This window comes from Cylas formicarius, unplaced genomic scaffold (genome assembly GCF_029955315.1).
Source record: "Cylas formicarius isolate icCylForm1 unplaced genomic scaffold, icCylForm1.1 PGA_scaffold_12__32_contigs__length_19106922, whole genome shotgun sequence".
NCBI lineage: Eukaryota > Metazoa > Arthropoda > Insecta > Coleoptera > Brentidae > Cylas > Cylas formicarius.
The window spans coordinates 17,462,570-17,477,710 of record NW_026844225.1 but is presented as its reverse complement, the minus strand read 5'-3'; the positions used below and the strand labels follow the sequence as shown (position 1 = coordinate 17,477,710).

General features: G+C 38.1%; 1 protein-coding gene across 11 annotated transcripts in view; it reads right to left on the bottom strand.

Annotated features, from left to right (window-relative positions):
- The window catches only part of LOC132708548 (twitchin), a 45,007-nt gene extending 33,208 nt beyond the window's left edge, over window positions 1-11,799 (bottom strand). Inside the window, exons 1-25 of one of the 11 annotated variants that reach the window (XM_060680907.1) lie at window positions 11,432-11,799; window positions 10,956-11,314; window positions 10,867-10,888; window positions 10,639-10,801; window positions 10,077-10,218; window positions 9,143-9,281; window positions 8,877-9,080; window positions 8,521-8,822; window positions 8,066-8,289; window positions 6,614-7,192; window positions 6,371-6,550; window positions 6,029-6,313; window positions 5,882-5,956; window positions 5,537-5,716; window positions 5,420-5,476; window positions 5,305-5,355; window positions 5,053-5,253; window positions 4,679-4,999; window positions 4,528-4,560; window positions 4,301-4,438; window positions 3,752-3,925; window positions 3,416-3,658; window positions 3,248-3,292; window positions 2,506-2,544; window positions 1,561-1,711 (exon numbers count right to left, since the gene is read on the bottom strand). In XM_060680907.1, the coding sequence (XP_060536890.1) occupies window positions 1,561-1,711; window positions 2,506-2,544; window positions 3,248-3,292; window positions 3,416-3,658; window positions 3,752-3,925; window positions 4,301-4,438; window positions 4,528-4,560; window positions 4,679-4,999; window positions 5,053-5,253; window positions 5,305-5,355; window positions 5,420-5,476; window positions 5,537-5,716; window positions 5,882-5,956; window positions 6,029-6,313; window positions 6,371-6,550; window positions 6,614-7,192; window positions 8,066-8,289; window positions 8,521-8,822; window positions 8,877-9,080; window positions 9,143-9,281; window positions 10,077-10,218; window positions 10,639-10,801; window positions 10,867-10,888; window positions 10,956-11,268 (4,261 nt within the window). In that variant the 5' untranslated portion in view covers window positions 11,269-11,314; window positions 11,432-11,799. Of the gene's footprint in view, window positions 1-1,560; window positions 1,712-2,325; window positions 2,374-2,505; window positions 2,545-3,247; window positions 3,293-3,415; window positions 3,659-3,751; window positions 3,926-4,300; window positions 4,439-4,527; window positions 4,561-4,678; window positions 5,000-5,052; window positions 5,254-5,304; window positions 5,356-5,419; window positions 5,477-5,536; window positions 5,717-5,881; window positions 5,957-6,028; window positions 6,314-6,370; window positions 6,551-6,613; window positions 7,193-8,065; window positions 8,290-8,520; window positions 8,823-8,876; window positions 9,081-9,142; window positions 9,282-10,076; window positions 10,219-10,638; window positions 10,802-10,866; window positions 10,889-10,955; window positions 11,315-11,431 lie in introns of all 11 variants that reach the window. The other 10 variants (XM_060680898.1, XM_060680899.1, XM_060680897.1 and 7 more) reach the window with 10 other exon arrangements.
- Window positions 11,800-15,141: the final 3,342 nt, after the last annotated feature.

The window sequence follows — 15,141 nt, the reverse complement described above, 5'->3', positions numbered from 1 at the left end:
AATTCCATTTTAGGGGTTATTATTAATGTCTAATTTATTATTTATGATGTCAGTTGATATTTAAAATAAAAATAAAATGTAATCATTTCTTTTACAATTCCTTCGAAAGGCACCAAACGACTTAGCTTTGATATGCTTAGCTGTTTTCAAATATTTAGTATTAGTACGCTTAATCAGTAACTTGGTCAGTAACCAATTATATTATTTTACTAGTAAAATGTGAAAAATCATGTAAAAAATGAAATAATTAAATTATAATTATCAAAATGGCCATGAAACCAAATTTTGTTTTTATCTGACCAAACACTCTCATCTTTCATGTCATTATTTGATGCTTGTCAAAGTCTCTTGATTGCCTACCGTTTTAATTAGTTTTAATTTGTTACAAATTTAGTGCACTAAAATTGTCTACTCATCGTAATCTAGTGCCTAGAGGAAATCGACACGTTAGGAACAAAAACAAAACTGGTTATTTCAAAAAATATTTTATATTCAATAATTCATAATTAATTAATTTATTATTATTAATATTATTTATTATATATTATTTAATTAATTAATAAATTATTCAACATTTAATTAGTTTTTTATTTATTTTTATTCATATTTTAGGTTGGAGCAAAGATGTTGAGAGACCGTTTTCACTTTGTCATCGGGCCTATCCGACTATCTAATGATATAACTGATATCGCTAAATTGTTTATGGAAACACGTCAGTTATAGCCCTCTTTAAGGATTCCAAATTTACTAAAACGCGTTAAGCCTTTTTGGAGATATGAACATTTATTTAAGACAATAATATGAAACCGACCACCACTTTCCTTACTAAGGTAGAGCAAAAAGCATTAAACAAAAAAAAAGATTTTTTCTCTCTTTTCAGAAAGTATTTTCTGTAACTACGCATTGGAAATTTTTGTAGAAACCTAGTTTTAAAATTCAAGATAACAATTAAACCCCTTGCTGGTCACTTCAATAACTCGAAAATAATTTCCGATGGCCGATTTACTTTTAAAAAATTGTTTCCCTAATAACGTACCTCGTTGCCCTTCAAACAGACATTTGATATTGTATATTTTTAACATTTCGATATTTTCCGCATATAGGTAGATGCTTATAATAACACAGACTGAACAATAATGAAAATGTGGAAAATGAAAGAAGTCACAAAAATATTACTAATATTTATTAACTCTGCTAGCATTTGCTGTCTGGGGCTCATATAACTTGAGGAATGTTATTTAAAACAGTATCGTCCGATATCAGATCCGAAGATCTAAATATAAACCGAATATATTCCAGACGGTGCCTTCGGGACGCTAAAATTTAAATCGGGATAGAAAAAAAAATTGCGCAACCGGCATTCCTCGCTACTTTTTTTGTGGAACGAAAATTATTTTAAGTAGGCAGAGAATTGCGTAATTTTCGGGATTGCGGTTTTTGGCAGCGACAAACGTAAACAGCAACATTAAAAAATTGTCAAAATAAATTTAGAACAATCGAAATTTCGATATTTTCGGAACGTTTGTGCCAAATAATTATTAATAATGTCAGTGGATTTACCTTCGACTGAGGAGTAGTTCTCCTGTACGTCTATTATGCTAGGGGCGTGCCCTTTGGGGCCTGACGGTTTCAACGGGGTGGAAGGTTTATTTATGAGGTCTTCGAGTTCGGCGATGCTCGGTCGTCGAACTTCAGAACTCGGACGCCGGCGCTAAGTAATTTTGGAAATTATTTCGACGGAATTCCCAATTTTTGATTTCTTAATATCATTTTTTAAATAAAAAAAATAAGTAACAGATTATACAGTTATAAGCGACGAAGCTCCATTCAGCTTAAACAGCGTTAGTGTTAGTTATACAAGCACACTGGTTAATTATTAACGGTTATATTAACTACGAGTATATACACTACTGAAAATTACATTTAAAATCCAAATCTACTACTCTCAGTGGTTTCTTAAAACACAAAAAACCCAAACAAGTAGAGGGTTATTTACGAAAATCAATAAAAAAAAAAACAAAATCTACAGGAGGCTGGCAGAAGGTAGAATGTGCACAAAATATCTTTGGGTGGGTGAAACGTATCTAACTAAATACGATTATATGGGCTACGTTAAAAACATAAACAAGTATTGGGAGGAGATTGACATATAAGATTAGAGACGATCTGAAAACTCTATTTACACAGTATTATTCACAGTCGAAAATCCGGTCATTAAGTTCTAAGCTATGATCATTTCGAATCTAAAAGTTAGACACAGACAGAAACATTATTGACTTTTCTATACTTAATATAAAGAAAATCGACATATATTTCCGCGCTTACATGTTTGTCAGAAGTAGCCTGCAATTCTCCCGGTCGTTTTGATTTCGGCTTTAAAGAAAGAAGAGGAAGTAAAAAAAAAGAAATTAAGTTAGCATTCAAAAAAAAAAAAAAAAATAATAATAAACCAAGTTGCAAATCAAACCAAAAGGCCGGTTTTGTGTTTTCCAACACAAACCTCACCTTCGGATCAAGGACTTCTCCGGGTCGTAACTTTCCTCCCTGTAGAAATAGTCAGTCTTTATAAATAAAACGCACGTATCGTTCGGACAACGTTTCCTAATTCCAACGGTTTTACAGAAACAGGAATAAACATTTTTCCTCCGTTTCACTGTTGTCATTCCTAATTTACACAATTATTTCGATTTAACGATTTATTTAATTACTTTAACTAGGTTAAAGAATAATATTGTAATATATTCATACATTACATTATAATTAAAAAAAAAATGTCATGGGATTTAACGATGTGATTCGCTATAATCGGACGACTTGGGAAAAATATGTTTTTGTAAGAACATTGGAATTTTTCAGAATGGAACTTCCACTTTTATCTGGGTCGTAGACATTTACAAATAATAAATAAAACAGTGTATATATATCGAAGATTTAGGTGTGTGGTGCCTTGCTGCTGGCTGGTGCATTATTGTGTGTCAATTGGTGATATCATGCAATTCGTGCATGGTCCGCGGATCGATCCACATAGGAAATTATCATCGTTTGTATTGCGAACCGGCGGAGCGAAAATAACAATTTCCCATGTGCACTTTATCCGCGCCGTAGTAGTAAAATCATCATAACGTTTTTTACGACGCTTGGTTTACGAAAATCGCTTAACGCAGAGATTACAGAGTTTAGACAGCGCGTCCATTACTAATTTGATTAGACGCCAGGCAACGATGCTTTCCATAAAATGACCGTTTACCTTTTTATCGTCAATCACTTCTCCGGGTCTGAGTTTCCTATGTTCCTAAAGATACAAATGTTAATACGTAATATAGAACAACTTCGTTGGACACCATTCCGACTCAACAGCTGCACACGAAATTTCCAAAAAACGTACGAAAATATCCCTGTTAGTGTTGTCACTTACCTCGTCTGATATTATGAGACTAGCCCGTCGGCCCATCGCTTCGGGTGGTATCAAAGACCCACGTCTACTCCCAGCTCCGGCACCTGGACCGGTGTCCAATGATTTTTTTCTAGGCTCCGGGGTTTTTTCCTTGATTACTTCAATTTTCGGCGCCTCCGGAGTTTTAATTTGAGGCACGCTGGGCCTTTGCTCGGCCGATAGGGCCGGTTTTTCTTTACCCTCGGCAACAAGTTGGGGATAATCCTGAGTCGAACACGACAAGTGTAAATAATGCGCGGTTTTTACGAGGGGGCGTGGCATTTTTTTTTTCGGAAGCGGAAGCGTCATATTTAATACCTTCGAAAGCTTCGTTTTCTCCCGTCCGGCGTATTCCGATTTTTCGTGCGGTTCGAATTTTTCCAAAACGGGACGCTCGTAGTCGGGAATGTTTTCCCAAGCGTTCACGTCGAATTTTTCTGCTTTCGAGCCGCGTTTCACCGCGGTTTTCTCGACCTTTTCGCCTTCACTTTTCTATCGGAAAACCCCAAGTGTGAGATATATTATTAACCTTCTCGATTGGCGCGGAAGAGAGAAATAAGTATATCGGGTGTCACGCAAAAAAATGGGAACACTCGGAAACTGTTGACTACAATTTTCAAAATCGAGTGTTCAGACCTTATTGACGGTTCCTACTCTTTTTGCGTCACCCGGTATAAAAGTTGTTACCATAGGTTGAAAATATTAACGAGAGGAAAATAGAGAAAAGAGATAGAGTAGAATCATAGAAAGGTCACAATGAGTTAGAAGAAGTGCGATGCCATAAGAAAGTAGATGAAATACAGGCGTCCCGATAGTACAGGAAAAGAGAGAAAAGAAGATAGAGCCACCGAACGTCGAAGATTTTACCTTAAGGTCAACTTCTAAAGTAGCTTTTTCGGTTGTTTTGCCTTCTTTTTTAACGGGTTTTAATTGTATGTTCAAGAAGCTACCGGATTTAATTTCAGCTTTCGGCGGTATCGGCTTCTTTGGTTTTTCCTCGTCCGGCTATTTAATAATTACATTTTCATTTATATATCGCGATAGTTTTCGTCGTGGCTTTTGAAAATAATTTAAATTGTGCGTTGAAATCTTACCTTTAGTTTAGCTGCTTGCGGTTTCGGCTCAGTCTATCCCGAAAAACGCCACAACACCAGACGAAGACACATAGAAGGGAAACAAAACAAACAATTTAAGTATAAATTCATAGGCAAATAAATGATAGTGTAAACAAAAGTGTAAATATACCTTTTTCAAAATACTACGCGTTTGGTTCAAATCGGGCACTTCGGAAGTGGCTGTTTTGAGTTCGGGCTTTTTCTCTGGTGTGGGTTTAGCTTGAGTTTTCTGTTCGGGTTCTTTGAGTTGGGTTTTTTGTACGGGTTCGGGTGTTTTTGCCTCCGCCGGTGGTGGAGATTTAATTTTTTGCTCGTTTTGAGCCGGGGTTTGCTTTGCGGCAGTTTTAGCCGGCTCGTCTTTAGGTGGTGGCGATTTGACTTTTGTTTGGGCTGTTTGTTTTATGCTTTCGGTTTTTTTAGCAGTGGTGTCGTCGACGTGGTTGGGTGTTTTCTGCCGAACGTTTATGTTAGACCAGACTTGCGACGTGTTAAACGTAAACTTACCCCTTCCGGTGTAGATTCTAATTTTTTCGTTTCTACACCAGTTTTCTTTTTCTTCTCTTCGATCAGAGAAGATCGGCGAGATTCGCTTTTAGATTCTTCCACTATGGAAGACTTGCGATTAGTAGATTTCGTTTCGCCGTCTTGCACGACTTTTTCTTCCGTTTTGATTATCGAGCTCCTGCGTTCCGTTTTTTCTTCGACCTGTATACCCCCCCACTTAGTCTCGCAAACGCTTTAACATTGCCCTCTTACCTTTTGCACAGAAGATCGCCTGGTTGTCTTTTTCTCGCCGGTTTTTTCCTCCTACGTGCACGAAACAATGACGCAAATTAGACAAACACGTCAACATTTATCGTTTAATACCCACCTCCTTTTGATTTTTGACTAGCTTGTCAATATCGTTGACTTTCTTCTCTTCGTTCTTCTAAATGGACGGAAATACAAATTAAAGGACGATACAAAACGCTTACAAGACCAAATTTACCTTTTGAATTAGCTTGTTTTCTTCCTTCGTTTCGTCCTTCTTTTCGACCTTTTTCTCCAATTTTTTCTCTTCCACTTTCTTTTCTACCTTTTTCTCCTCCTCCTTCTTTTCGCTTTTCTTCTCGACCTTTTTCTCCTCCTTCTTTTCTTCCTTTTTCTCTTGCTTCTTTTCCTCTACCTCCTAAAAAAGAAATGTGATATCTTATAATATGTACGGCGGCCTAGCTCGCGGGTGTTAAAGAATTTCACTCATAGTGTGTTTGTATAACAACATAGTCGAGCGGAAGGATAGTATAGAAAAAACACGCAAGAATGTAAAAAAAATCTCCAAAAATTGTTGCGGTACCTCGTACGAGGAATCCTCGCTTTCTTCGCTCTCCTCTTTTAGTTTTACCTCATCTTCTTCCTCAGATTTTTCCACCTTATGTGTAGATTGTGATTAGTATTAATATGTTTGTGTTTAATTGGTCTTTTTTGTGTGTAAATGTCTTACCTCCTCCTCCTCCTCCTCATCTTCTTCTTCCTGTTTCTTTTTCACGGTGAGCAAAGCGGACGATTCATCTTCGCCAAATTCGTTTTTAGCTACAATTTTGTAAGTGGCAGAGTGCGTTGTTTTGCACTTGGATACGCTGAGTCGAGCTACTGTGCCGTCAAACGTTGTTTTGTAGTCGCTGGATTCTTTGATAACGGTCGTATTTTTATACCAAGTTATGACAACTGTCTTGTCCGTCACTTTGAGCGACGAAATAAAATCTGCCGATTTGCCTTCTTCGATAGTCTAAATGTATAATACAGCTGTTAATTTTTGATCAATCTAAGTTGATCGAAAACTTACGATGTTGGTGAGTTTGGTGAGCTTTGGTTTTTCACCTCTCGGTTTTTCCTCGGGCGGTAGTTCCGTTACTTCGACGGTTTGGGACGTCGCTTCACCTTTCTCGTTTTTGGCGACTAATTTGTACATGCCTTTGTCGGTTTTGTTGACGTCGGATATTTCTAATTTAACCGCAAATTCGCCCTATAAAATATAAGTTAATGACTAACCTCTGTCGGTCCCTTTCCCTTAATCCGTTACACTCACCTCTTTGACTTGCTCCACTTGAACCGAGTGTCTGGCGTCTTCTTTGACCGCGTTGTCCTCTTTATACCAAGTGCAATCTGGTGCGAACTTGCTCATTACTTTACACTCAACGATAACGGTTTTCTTCTTGATAATCTTAATGACCTTCGGTTTTTCCTTGATGACAGGGATGATTTCAATATTTAACGTCAAATTGGCGTTAAGTTCCCCAAGGGTGTTCTTAATATTACATTTGTACAGTCCGGAATCTTCCATTCCGGGATCTTTCAGCTCCAGTTTGATGTAATAGACGTCTTCTTCGACTTTCTCGAAGCTAATTTTGATTTTGCTAGATTCGGTCACCTGTTTTCCTTCGCGGTACCAAACGATCGTCGGTTGGGGATTCGCGCGTACTTTACATTCCATTATGACCAGTTTGCCGCCTTGGTGTGAAGTAATTCTAGGTTTTTCCACGAAAGTCGGTCCGTCGCCTTCGGGTTCCGGTTCCGCTTCGATATTGAGGTTCAAATTCGCGTTGCTCTCGCCGAATTCATTTTTCACGTGGCATCGGTAAGTGCCTCCATCCGGTCCGGACGGATCCTAAAATTGCAAGGGAAAAAAGGGCGCTGCTTAATGTTAGATTACATTAGAAATTATGGAGCATCTTACGGTTAAACCGGAAATAACAAACATTAATCCGATTGAACCGGAATTTTTGCGTAACATTACTTCCAGTTTACCAAAAGTAATGTTAGTAATTAATTTACTTCTGGTTAATCCAGTTAAGCCAGATGTTATAATTAATATTGCTTTCAGTAGAACCGGAATTATTGTGTGACGGTTTTATTGCCATTTTAAAAACTATAATGCTGGTACATCTGATTTAACAAAAGTAATGTTAGTTATTATTATTACTTCTGGTAAGTCTAGTTAAACCAGAAGAAATAACTAATATTATTTCCGGCTCATTTTTTTTCAACCGGAAGTACTGTTCGTTATTATTTTACTGGTTAAAACATGACGGGAACTTACATATATTTTGAAAATGCCAATGCAACAGTTTCGTGCCCAACCAATGCACCAAAATTTGGTGGCAGTGACAAGAACTATAACTGAGCGACTATCAAACGGAATCACTAATGAACTCCTTTTAAGTTTTCTTTTGAGTTTTCTCATTATTGGAGTTAATTCCATTAAAGCTGTTAATAGCAAGTGTTATTGTTTTCAAAGCAATTTTTGCTAACGCTGGTGAAATTGCTTGATGTCTTGGCAAGTACACTTTAAAAGATGTCCAGAAAAAAAAATGTGTGTTGCGATATGCAATAATAATGATATTATAATTTAACACATCATATTTATAAAATTTAAGCTTGAAATGGACTTAAGCTGAATTTTATTTTTTTTTATTTATTTTCCAGGACTTTCCAGGAAGCGTTATTGGTAGCGGACGGGAAAGTATATCTCAGAGTGTACCTTAATTTCGAGTATCAATTCGTAGATGTCTTCTTCGACGTCGACCACTCGGAGGGTGATTTTCGACGACTCTTTCACGACGGTGGTTCCACGGAACCACGTGACATCCGGTTTGGGTTTCGCTTTGCATTTGCATTTCATCGTAATCAAAGTCCCGCTCTCGTTCGGGATTATTTTCGGTTTTTCGATGAACGACGGTGCAAAACCGGCATCGTCGTCTCCACCTGGAACACGCACCAATAACACGTTACCACCGTTCAGATTGATCCGGTATCAAATCAAAAGGCCATGCTCATGCAAAATGACAAGACACTGATCGAAGACGGAACGAAACGGTGGCGGTACTGGAACATAAAACAGATATATACGATAAGTAGTGGAATTGAGACGTTTCACAGACAATAGGTACAGATACGGTACATGGTGGGGGGTTTTCAGCTTGTCTTCCTCCGTACCTTGGAAATTAAGCGCGATATTGGCGTTGCTTTCGCCGTACGCGTTGAACGCGTTACATCTATAATTGCCGCCGTCCGATCTAGTCGGATTCGCTATCTCTAAAGTGAGAAGATAAGTGTCTTTGGTCGTCGTTTTCCTTAGCATGCGAACGCGCGTGCTGTCCGCTATGCTTTTTTCGCTCTGAAACCAAGTGATGTCCGGGTCAGGGTTCGCCTCCAAGAGGCATTCCATGATCAGGACGTCGCCCTCTTGCCGAATTGTGGGCTTCTTAGGGAATCGCGGAGCTTTCCCGTCGGGTATTCTGAGAAACAGACTCGCGTGAACGTCAGGTGTCGGTCCGAGTGTCGCATCTTACTTGGGTCTCTCGTTGCTTTCGAAATTAAGGCTGATGGTCGCCACAGCGCTACCGTACTTGTTGGTCGCGACCGCCCGATACTCTCCCGAGTCGTTTTTTTGTACGTTGCTGATTTCGAGCCTCGCCAGATAGTAGAGTTTTTGGTCCAGGTCCATCGAGATCGCGTAACGGAAATTTTCGTCGATCTCCTCTTTGCCGTGATACCTGCGCGTGGCGTGTTGGTCAGATATCCGATGCAACGGAGTTCCGGTACGACATATACGTACCATTTAATATCCGGCTTGGGATCGCCGACGCACCGACATTCGAACGTGATAGTAGCCCCATCGTCCGTTTGCCTGATGACCGGTCTCTCGGTAAAGGTGGGTTTGATGCCCTCCTGCTCCGGAACCGGTGCTTCATCGCCTAGTGAAGAAACCCTTCTAAACTGGCTATCTTAATAGGGGACAGCCAGCAACACTCGCGCAACTTACAATGCTTACCGAAACAAAAGCTCAGCTTTTAATCGTTACGGCCTAACTGTGTTAAAGTGATCAAAAATAAATAAATCGGTAAATATAAATATATATAGATAAATACTATAATATGGTGTGGTACAAATCTGAAATACAAGTGTCACATTTTTGCAAGAACATGGCCTTCGAAAGTAATCTAATGTTTAACTAGTAAGTACATAAATAGTGTCGATGGTGCAGGTGGTGGGGTGGCGGGACATCGACTAAGGCCTAAAAACAGAATAAAATCATCCGCGCCTGTCGTTTTAGCGCTCTCGTCGCCATCGTCACCATTCCCTTCACTTCACTAATCTAAGCTTGAAATCACACAAAACGACTTCGATATATTTAATGTACACTGATTAGGAATGGATTGTTAAAAAACAGCAAAAATTAAAAGCTGAGCTGAGATTAAGCGTCGGTTAGTCCTTTGTATTGTGCACGAGTGCTGCCTCGATTATTATTATTATCCTTAGTTGCTGCTTTATACGGGGTGGATTAACGAGACTACTGATGGCGCTCTATTCGATTCGCTCGGTTCTCCAATATAATATGTCCGTAAGCGTTTTGTTTGTTGAATCTATCAGTTAGGCGGAATTCGTAAGCACCTGCGATGGTCTCGATGGTGATTAAAAGTTCGCGAAGAACATCTTTCGATCATTTTGGGGACACGCAAAGCAACGAACAAACATTACATGGAACTTACTGTCAAAGTTGAGGCTGATCGTCGCATTGCTCTCTCCCAACTCGTTCTTTGCCGTCACCTTGTATTTGCCAGCATCCTCGACCGTGACATTTACTATTTCAAGGGTTGCAAAGTACGAGTGTCCGTCCTTCTCTATCCTCAACTGTAAATAATTCGTTAAGTTTTACATCTATGATTTCCAAGAAAATCGATCCTTTCTATCAAATATATTCTCATTGGACCTCTTAAGAGATAAACAATTTTGAAAGAACCGCGCTGGTAATATCCCGTCATTTGGAGTATTATTTTTGCTAATCCTTTGATTGCTAATGATTGAGTTTTCCCAAGATGAAACCGTCGATAAGGCTTGTCGTTGGTCGATCGCATTAATTTTGAAAAATGATCCACTGCCCAAAGAAAATCTAGTGGAGCAAAGTTCGGTGTTTCTAATAATACGAGAAAAACATTTAAATTTAACCGCCGGAAAATGGAAGGTGTGGTATAAGAGCGTCCTAATTATAGAACGACTTCATTGCCAATTTTACTCTACACGGAGATAGACTTATCTACCTAGCGTACATACCTTGTGGCGTGGAGATTCTTTAACGGGGTTGTTATTGTGGAACCAATTGACGACCGGACGAGGGTCAGCTTGTATCCGACATTCGAAGAGCAGCTTTTTGCCGTCTTCCTCTTGTCGAATCGCTGGTTTTTTGGCAAACGTTGGCGCTAGACCGTCGATTTGTCTACAATTTGTTCGACAGTTGTTAGTTAATAAAACGACTTAGTTCAAGGCGTACGCGCGACTTACTTTTCTTTCGGCTCGTCCATAGCTGAAAAAGGAAAAACGATCGATTATAATTAAAACGTAATCGATAAATATCGATGGGTTGAACTTACGGCTGAAATTGAGGTTGATGGAAGCGGCCACTTCTCCCATCGTATTTTTCGCTTTGACCTTATAAAGGCCCGCGTCAGTTTCGATAACATCGTCTAATTCGAGCACGACCAAATACTTGTTGGTGCCTATGGACTGTATTTTGAAAATGGTTCTGCTGTCTGCGCTGAGAAGTGTGTCGCTCCGGTACCATTGTATATCCGGTTTCGGAGACGCCAATAACTGGCATTCGAAAACCAACTTGTTTCCATCGTCTTCTTGTCTGAGTTGCGGCTTCTGCGTAAAGCTGGGAGCGAAGTCCTCGGCCACTCCCATGCCTTTTCTGACCCTTTATTCCGATAGAGTTCTCATTAACCCTGCCCTGAAAGTCCAAATGAAAAATGAGTTTCACTCTCGCGGTGATTCGCACCTCCCCCAACCCCCCACCAAACTGTAACTCCACTAATTCGGCATTCGCCAATGCTTGCAGCGGACTTACTTCTTTCGAGAGTTAAGAACAGCTCGGCACCACACACTCGCACCTCTCACGCACTCCACGTTATCGCGATCTACTTTATCGTCCCGTCGCACGGCGCGTCGTCGAATCGTTCGTCTATTCTAGTGGTTACTTGGTAGCTTCCAAAGCACTGACTAAATGTTCTCAATATGCACTCCTGATTCTAAACCAGAGCGTGAAAATAGCCCCCCGCCAAAAAACCCCACTACGTTTCGAATATTGCTCACAATCGGTTGATCGTTCTGAGTTGTCGAATAATTTCCACCTCCACAGGTTTACTGTGTCTCTCCCCTGGTGTCACACATCGAGTGACTCATCAGCGAAACGTCTATAACTCGTTATTGAATGGACTTCTGTTCCGCTCGTCTCCGCTCTGATCCGCCCGGGACACTGGCAATCGAGGGCGGCTCAACAAGTTTAATGAAAATAAGGTTGGGTTAATTTTAATCCGAAGAAAATTATTTATAAAACTCGTCCGCTGAGGTGCATGAGCTTCGCCGATTAATTTTACTCCCCGACCAATTGATATTTCCGATGAAACGGCCCGATCGATAACATCGATCGATGGTGTTTTGTTTTTTTTTTATTGATTCGTCGTTTTAAAGGAAAATGAAAACGGCCGATGTGTTGTATACAATACTATTCAGGAACCGTGGGTCGGTGTATTTTTAGAAGATAGCGGAGAAAGAGATGTAATTTTATACAGGCGGGATCCATGCCAAACCATATAGGGCGGCCAGGTTCGTGTAAAGACGACTGCGATCGTCGCGATGGAACGAACAGACAACGTGTGGCAGCGTCGCGGCGTTATCTCCGTATTGCTCGTCCAAAATTAAAATCTATTCGACGCTTCGCGTCGAGTGCAGTTTACTTACCGTCATCGGTTGGCGCTGGAAACTGCTGCCTAGTCGTTGTTGATTCGTTTCGTATTTTCATCTCCCGCTTTGGCTCGCTATTTTTGATGTTGGGATCAACAGGTGGTTTCGTCCTTCAAATATACAGTGTCACCACTAAAGTCCCGGCATCATATGGGAACCTTTTTTATTCATTAATTAATTAATCGACAAAAGTTAATATTGTTTTAATATTTTGAAACCAATTAAACTTTAGCTGATTTTTATATATGAGTGATTTAAAAAGAAATTAAACAATCAGATAATTTCTGCGTGAAAAATATATAAATTAAAACATTCCCCGGAGTTTTTCAATTTTTTGCCTCTTTTTAAATTTAATTAATTTAATTAAATTTTTTAAATTTTTCCTTAACACCTTATTTCAAAGAAAATCTTTAAATGCACCTATAATAATCGTAAAAGTTATTGCGATTTTAATATTTCAATGTATTTGTATTTTGTATTTTTTAGATGAAATATCTCTTAGAATTGTCATAAAATACACTAAACTTTATTTGGTTTAAAAACATCAAAACCATTTCAATTTTGACTATTTCTATGAAGATTTTCTTTGAAATCGAATGTATAAAATAAATTTAAAGAAAAGTGCTTTATTAAGTATTGGATCTAGTCCATCTTAATAGTTTTTGTTGAGTCCTTGAAATTAGGATGTGCCAAAACAAACTAGGTTGAACATTAAAAATTAACACATTTGTAGGAAACTTTTCCAATAAAATCTTTTGATTTTCAAAAATAACCAAATTTTTTAATATTTTATGAGAGGGGTAAGACGCAGGGTGCTCTAATTACTAATAATTAATAAGGAATTCCAGAAAAATGGAGTAGAATTACACATTCGGATTGTTTGGAATTAGATTCTGGTTAAGTACCTTGGAAGTTAAAAGGCAAACGTCACCACCAAATTTAATGGCTTCCAGTTGATCTGATTGGTATTTCGAACCTTACTTACCTTCCTTTGTTAATGGAATCATGTTACTTTTGTAATTCATGGCATCCCACGAAAACTTTAAATTTGGGTAATTTTTTCTGGCGATCAGTGACAGTATTACATTTTTGTTATTTTATTTATTTCATATGAAATTTACCCCTTAATCCAAGCGTGGAACTGGAAACTATTTGCTTGTATTTTAACTACCATCGGTATACAGTAGAAAACAATTTTAATTCCTGTTTACTTGTACCAACTTCTAGAAATCGGGGAAAAAACTCAATTTGTAACAAAAAATATATACCAATAATATTTCGAGTATATTCAGATAGTTAATTTTGTTTTCAAAGTAACTTTACGGTCCCGTTAAACTTTAGAAAATACTACTATGGAAACGGGCTTTGATTATTATTCGATTGACTAGTATTTGATGATTACATGGCTCTCTTAATCCAAGGAAAAATTCTATTTTTACCCGGGTTTATTTATGAGGTGTTAGACTGTGAAAAAATATTTTAAGTAGATAAATACAAACGGCAATGACGTTCGAGTTGGAAAACTTGGCTACATTCATTGAATTAAATAATTTAGAACAAACTTTTCGGCAGTTAATGATCTAAAAAGTTATGTGTGATATATCGGTAGATGGATTTTCTTTTGGAGGCAATAATATTCTCGGAAGTTTCCATAAATTAGAATCCCGACTAACATTAAACGCTTTCCTGTGCTGAAAGGCGAAATCCTTGGCCCCCAAGTACCTGTTTTCGTTTCGATAGGTATTTCGGAGCGCAGTTGCGCAACATTTTAAAAATTTGAAAACGGTGTAAATCTTTTTGCTTTAAACATATTTAAAACAATTTAAAACGAGAAGTTGGATATTCGAGCTCCTATTGCCAGCTGTAAATAATGTTTTTTTCCCGTAGGTGCAATTTCCAAGATCTGAAAATAAACACACTCCCGAAATACGAGCATTTATTTAAAATACACAACATTACTCACTACAAATAATCCAGCCTTTAAGCTTTTGTTTTTAAGCAATTTTAACACAATTTTTTTATTTTTGGTGTTAATACAAATGACATTACGAAATAATATACAATTATACGTATATAAAAATTAACTTAATTTTGTTTTGGCAGTTATCCTCTCTCAATCAATCAATGAAAAATGAAGGATACCGTGAAAGCTATTCAAGCGTCCTAACTTGGAGATTAAATGGGCATAATTTACTCGTTTAGACGGAAATTTGATTTTATCAGAGTTCCCGAATTTAATTACCTTTCTCATTTTGAAAAAAAAACCTTCCTAAATTTTTCGTCGATGTCTATTCTATTCTATTCTCGATCTTGTTTTCGCAATTTTCAAATCCGATTTAACCCACTATTCTCCTGTTTATGAAACAAGAACTGGGGAGAACGTTTTATGAACTTCGGATATTACTCGAAATTGCAACGAATAGTCATAAAGCTTATGTTAAATATAACCGCTGGACGTTGCGTTGCAGAGGCAAATGTACTACTGCTTTTATTTTTATGTACTTACGAAGTTCCTGTGCGAAACTTTGTACGGAATATCGGCAATAAAATTTCTATTAAGTTTATTAACTCCAAGCTTCTACGATTTTAAACATAGCCCGTCATTCTGTGGATTATAACATTTGAAAGTATGCGGGGCTTTTGATTTGCGAGAATGTTATTTGAGTATTTGGCAAAAAATCATGTTTTTTTTATAAGCAGCTGCGAAAATATCAATTTTAACACCTGCACTTTGGAAGGGTTCCCTATTAATAACTAAATAATTTCTTGTCGTAAGTGCTTATACCAAATTCTCAATTGAGCGAAGATATTTTT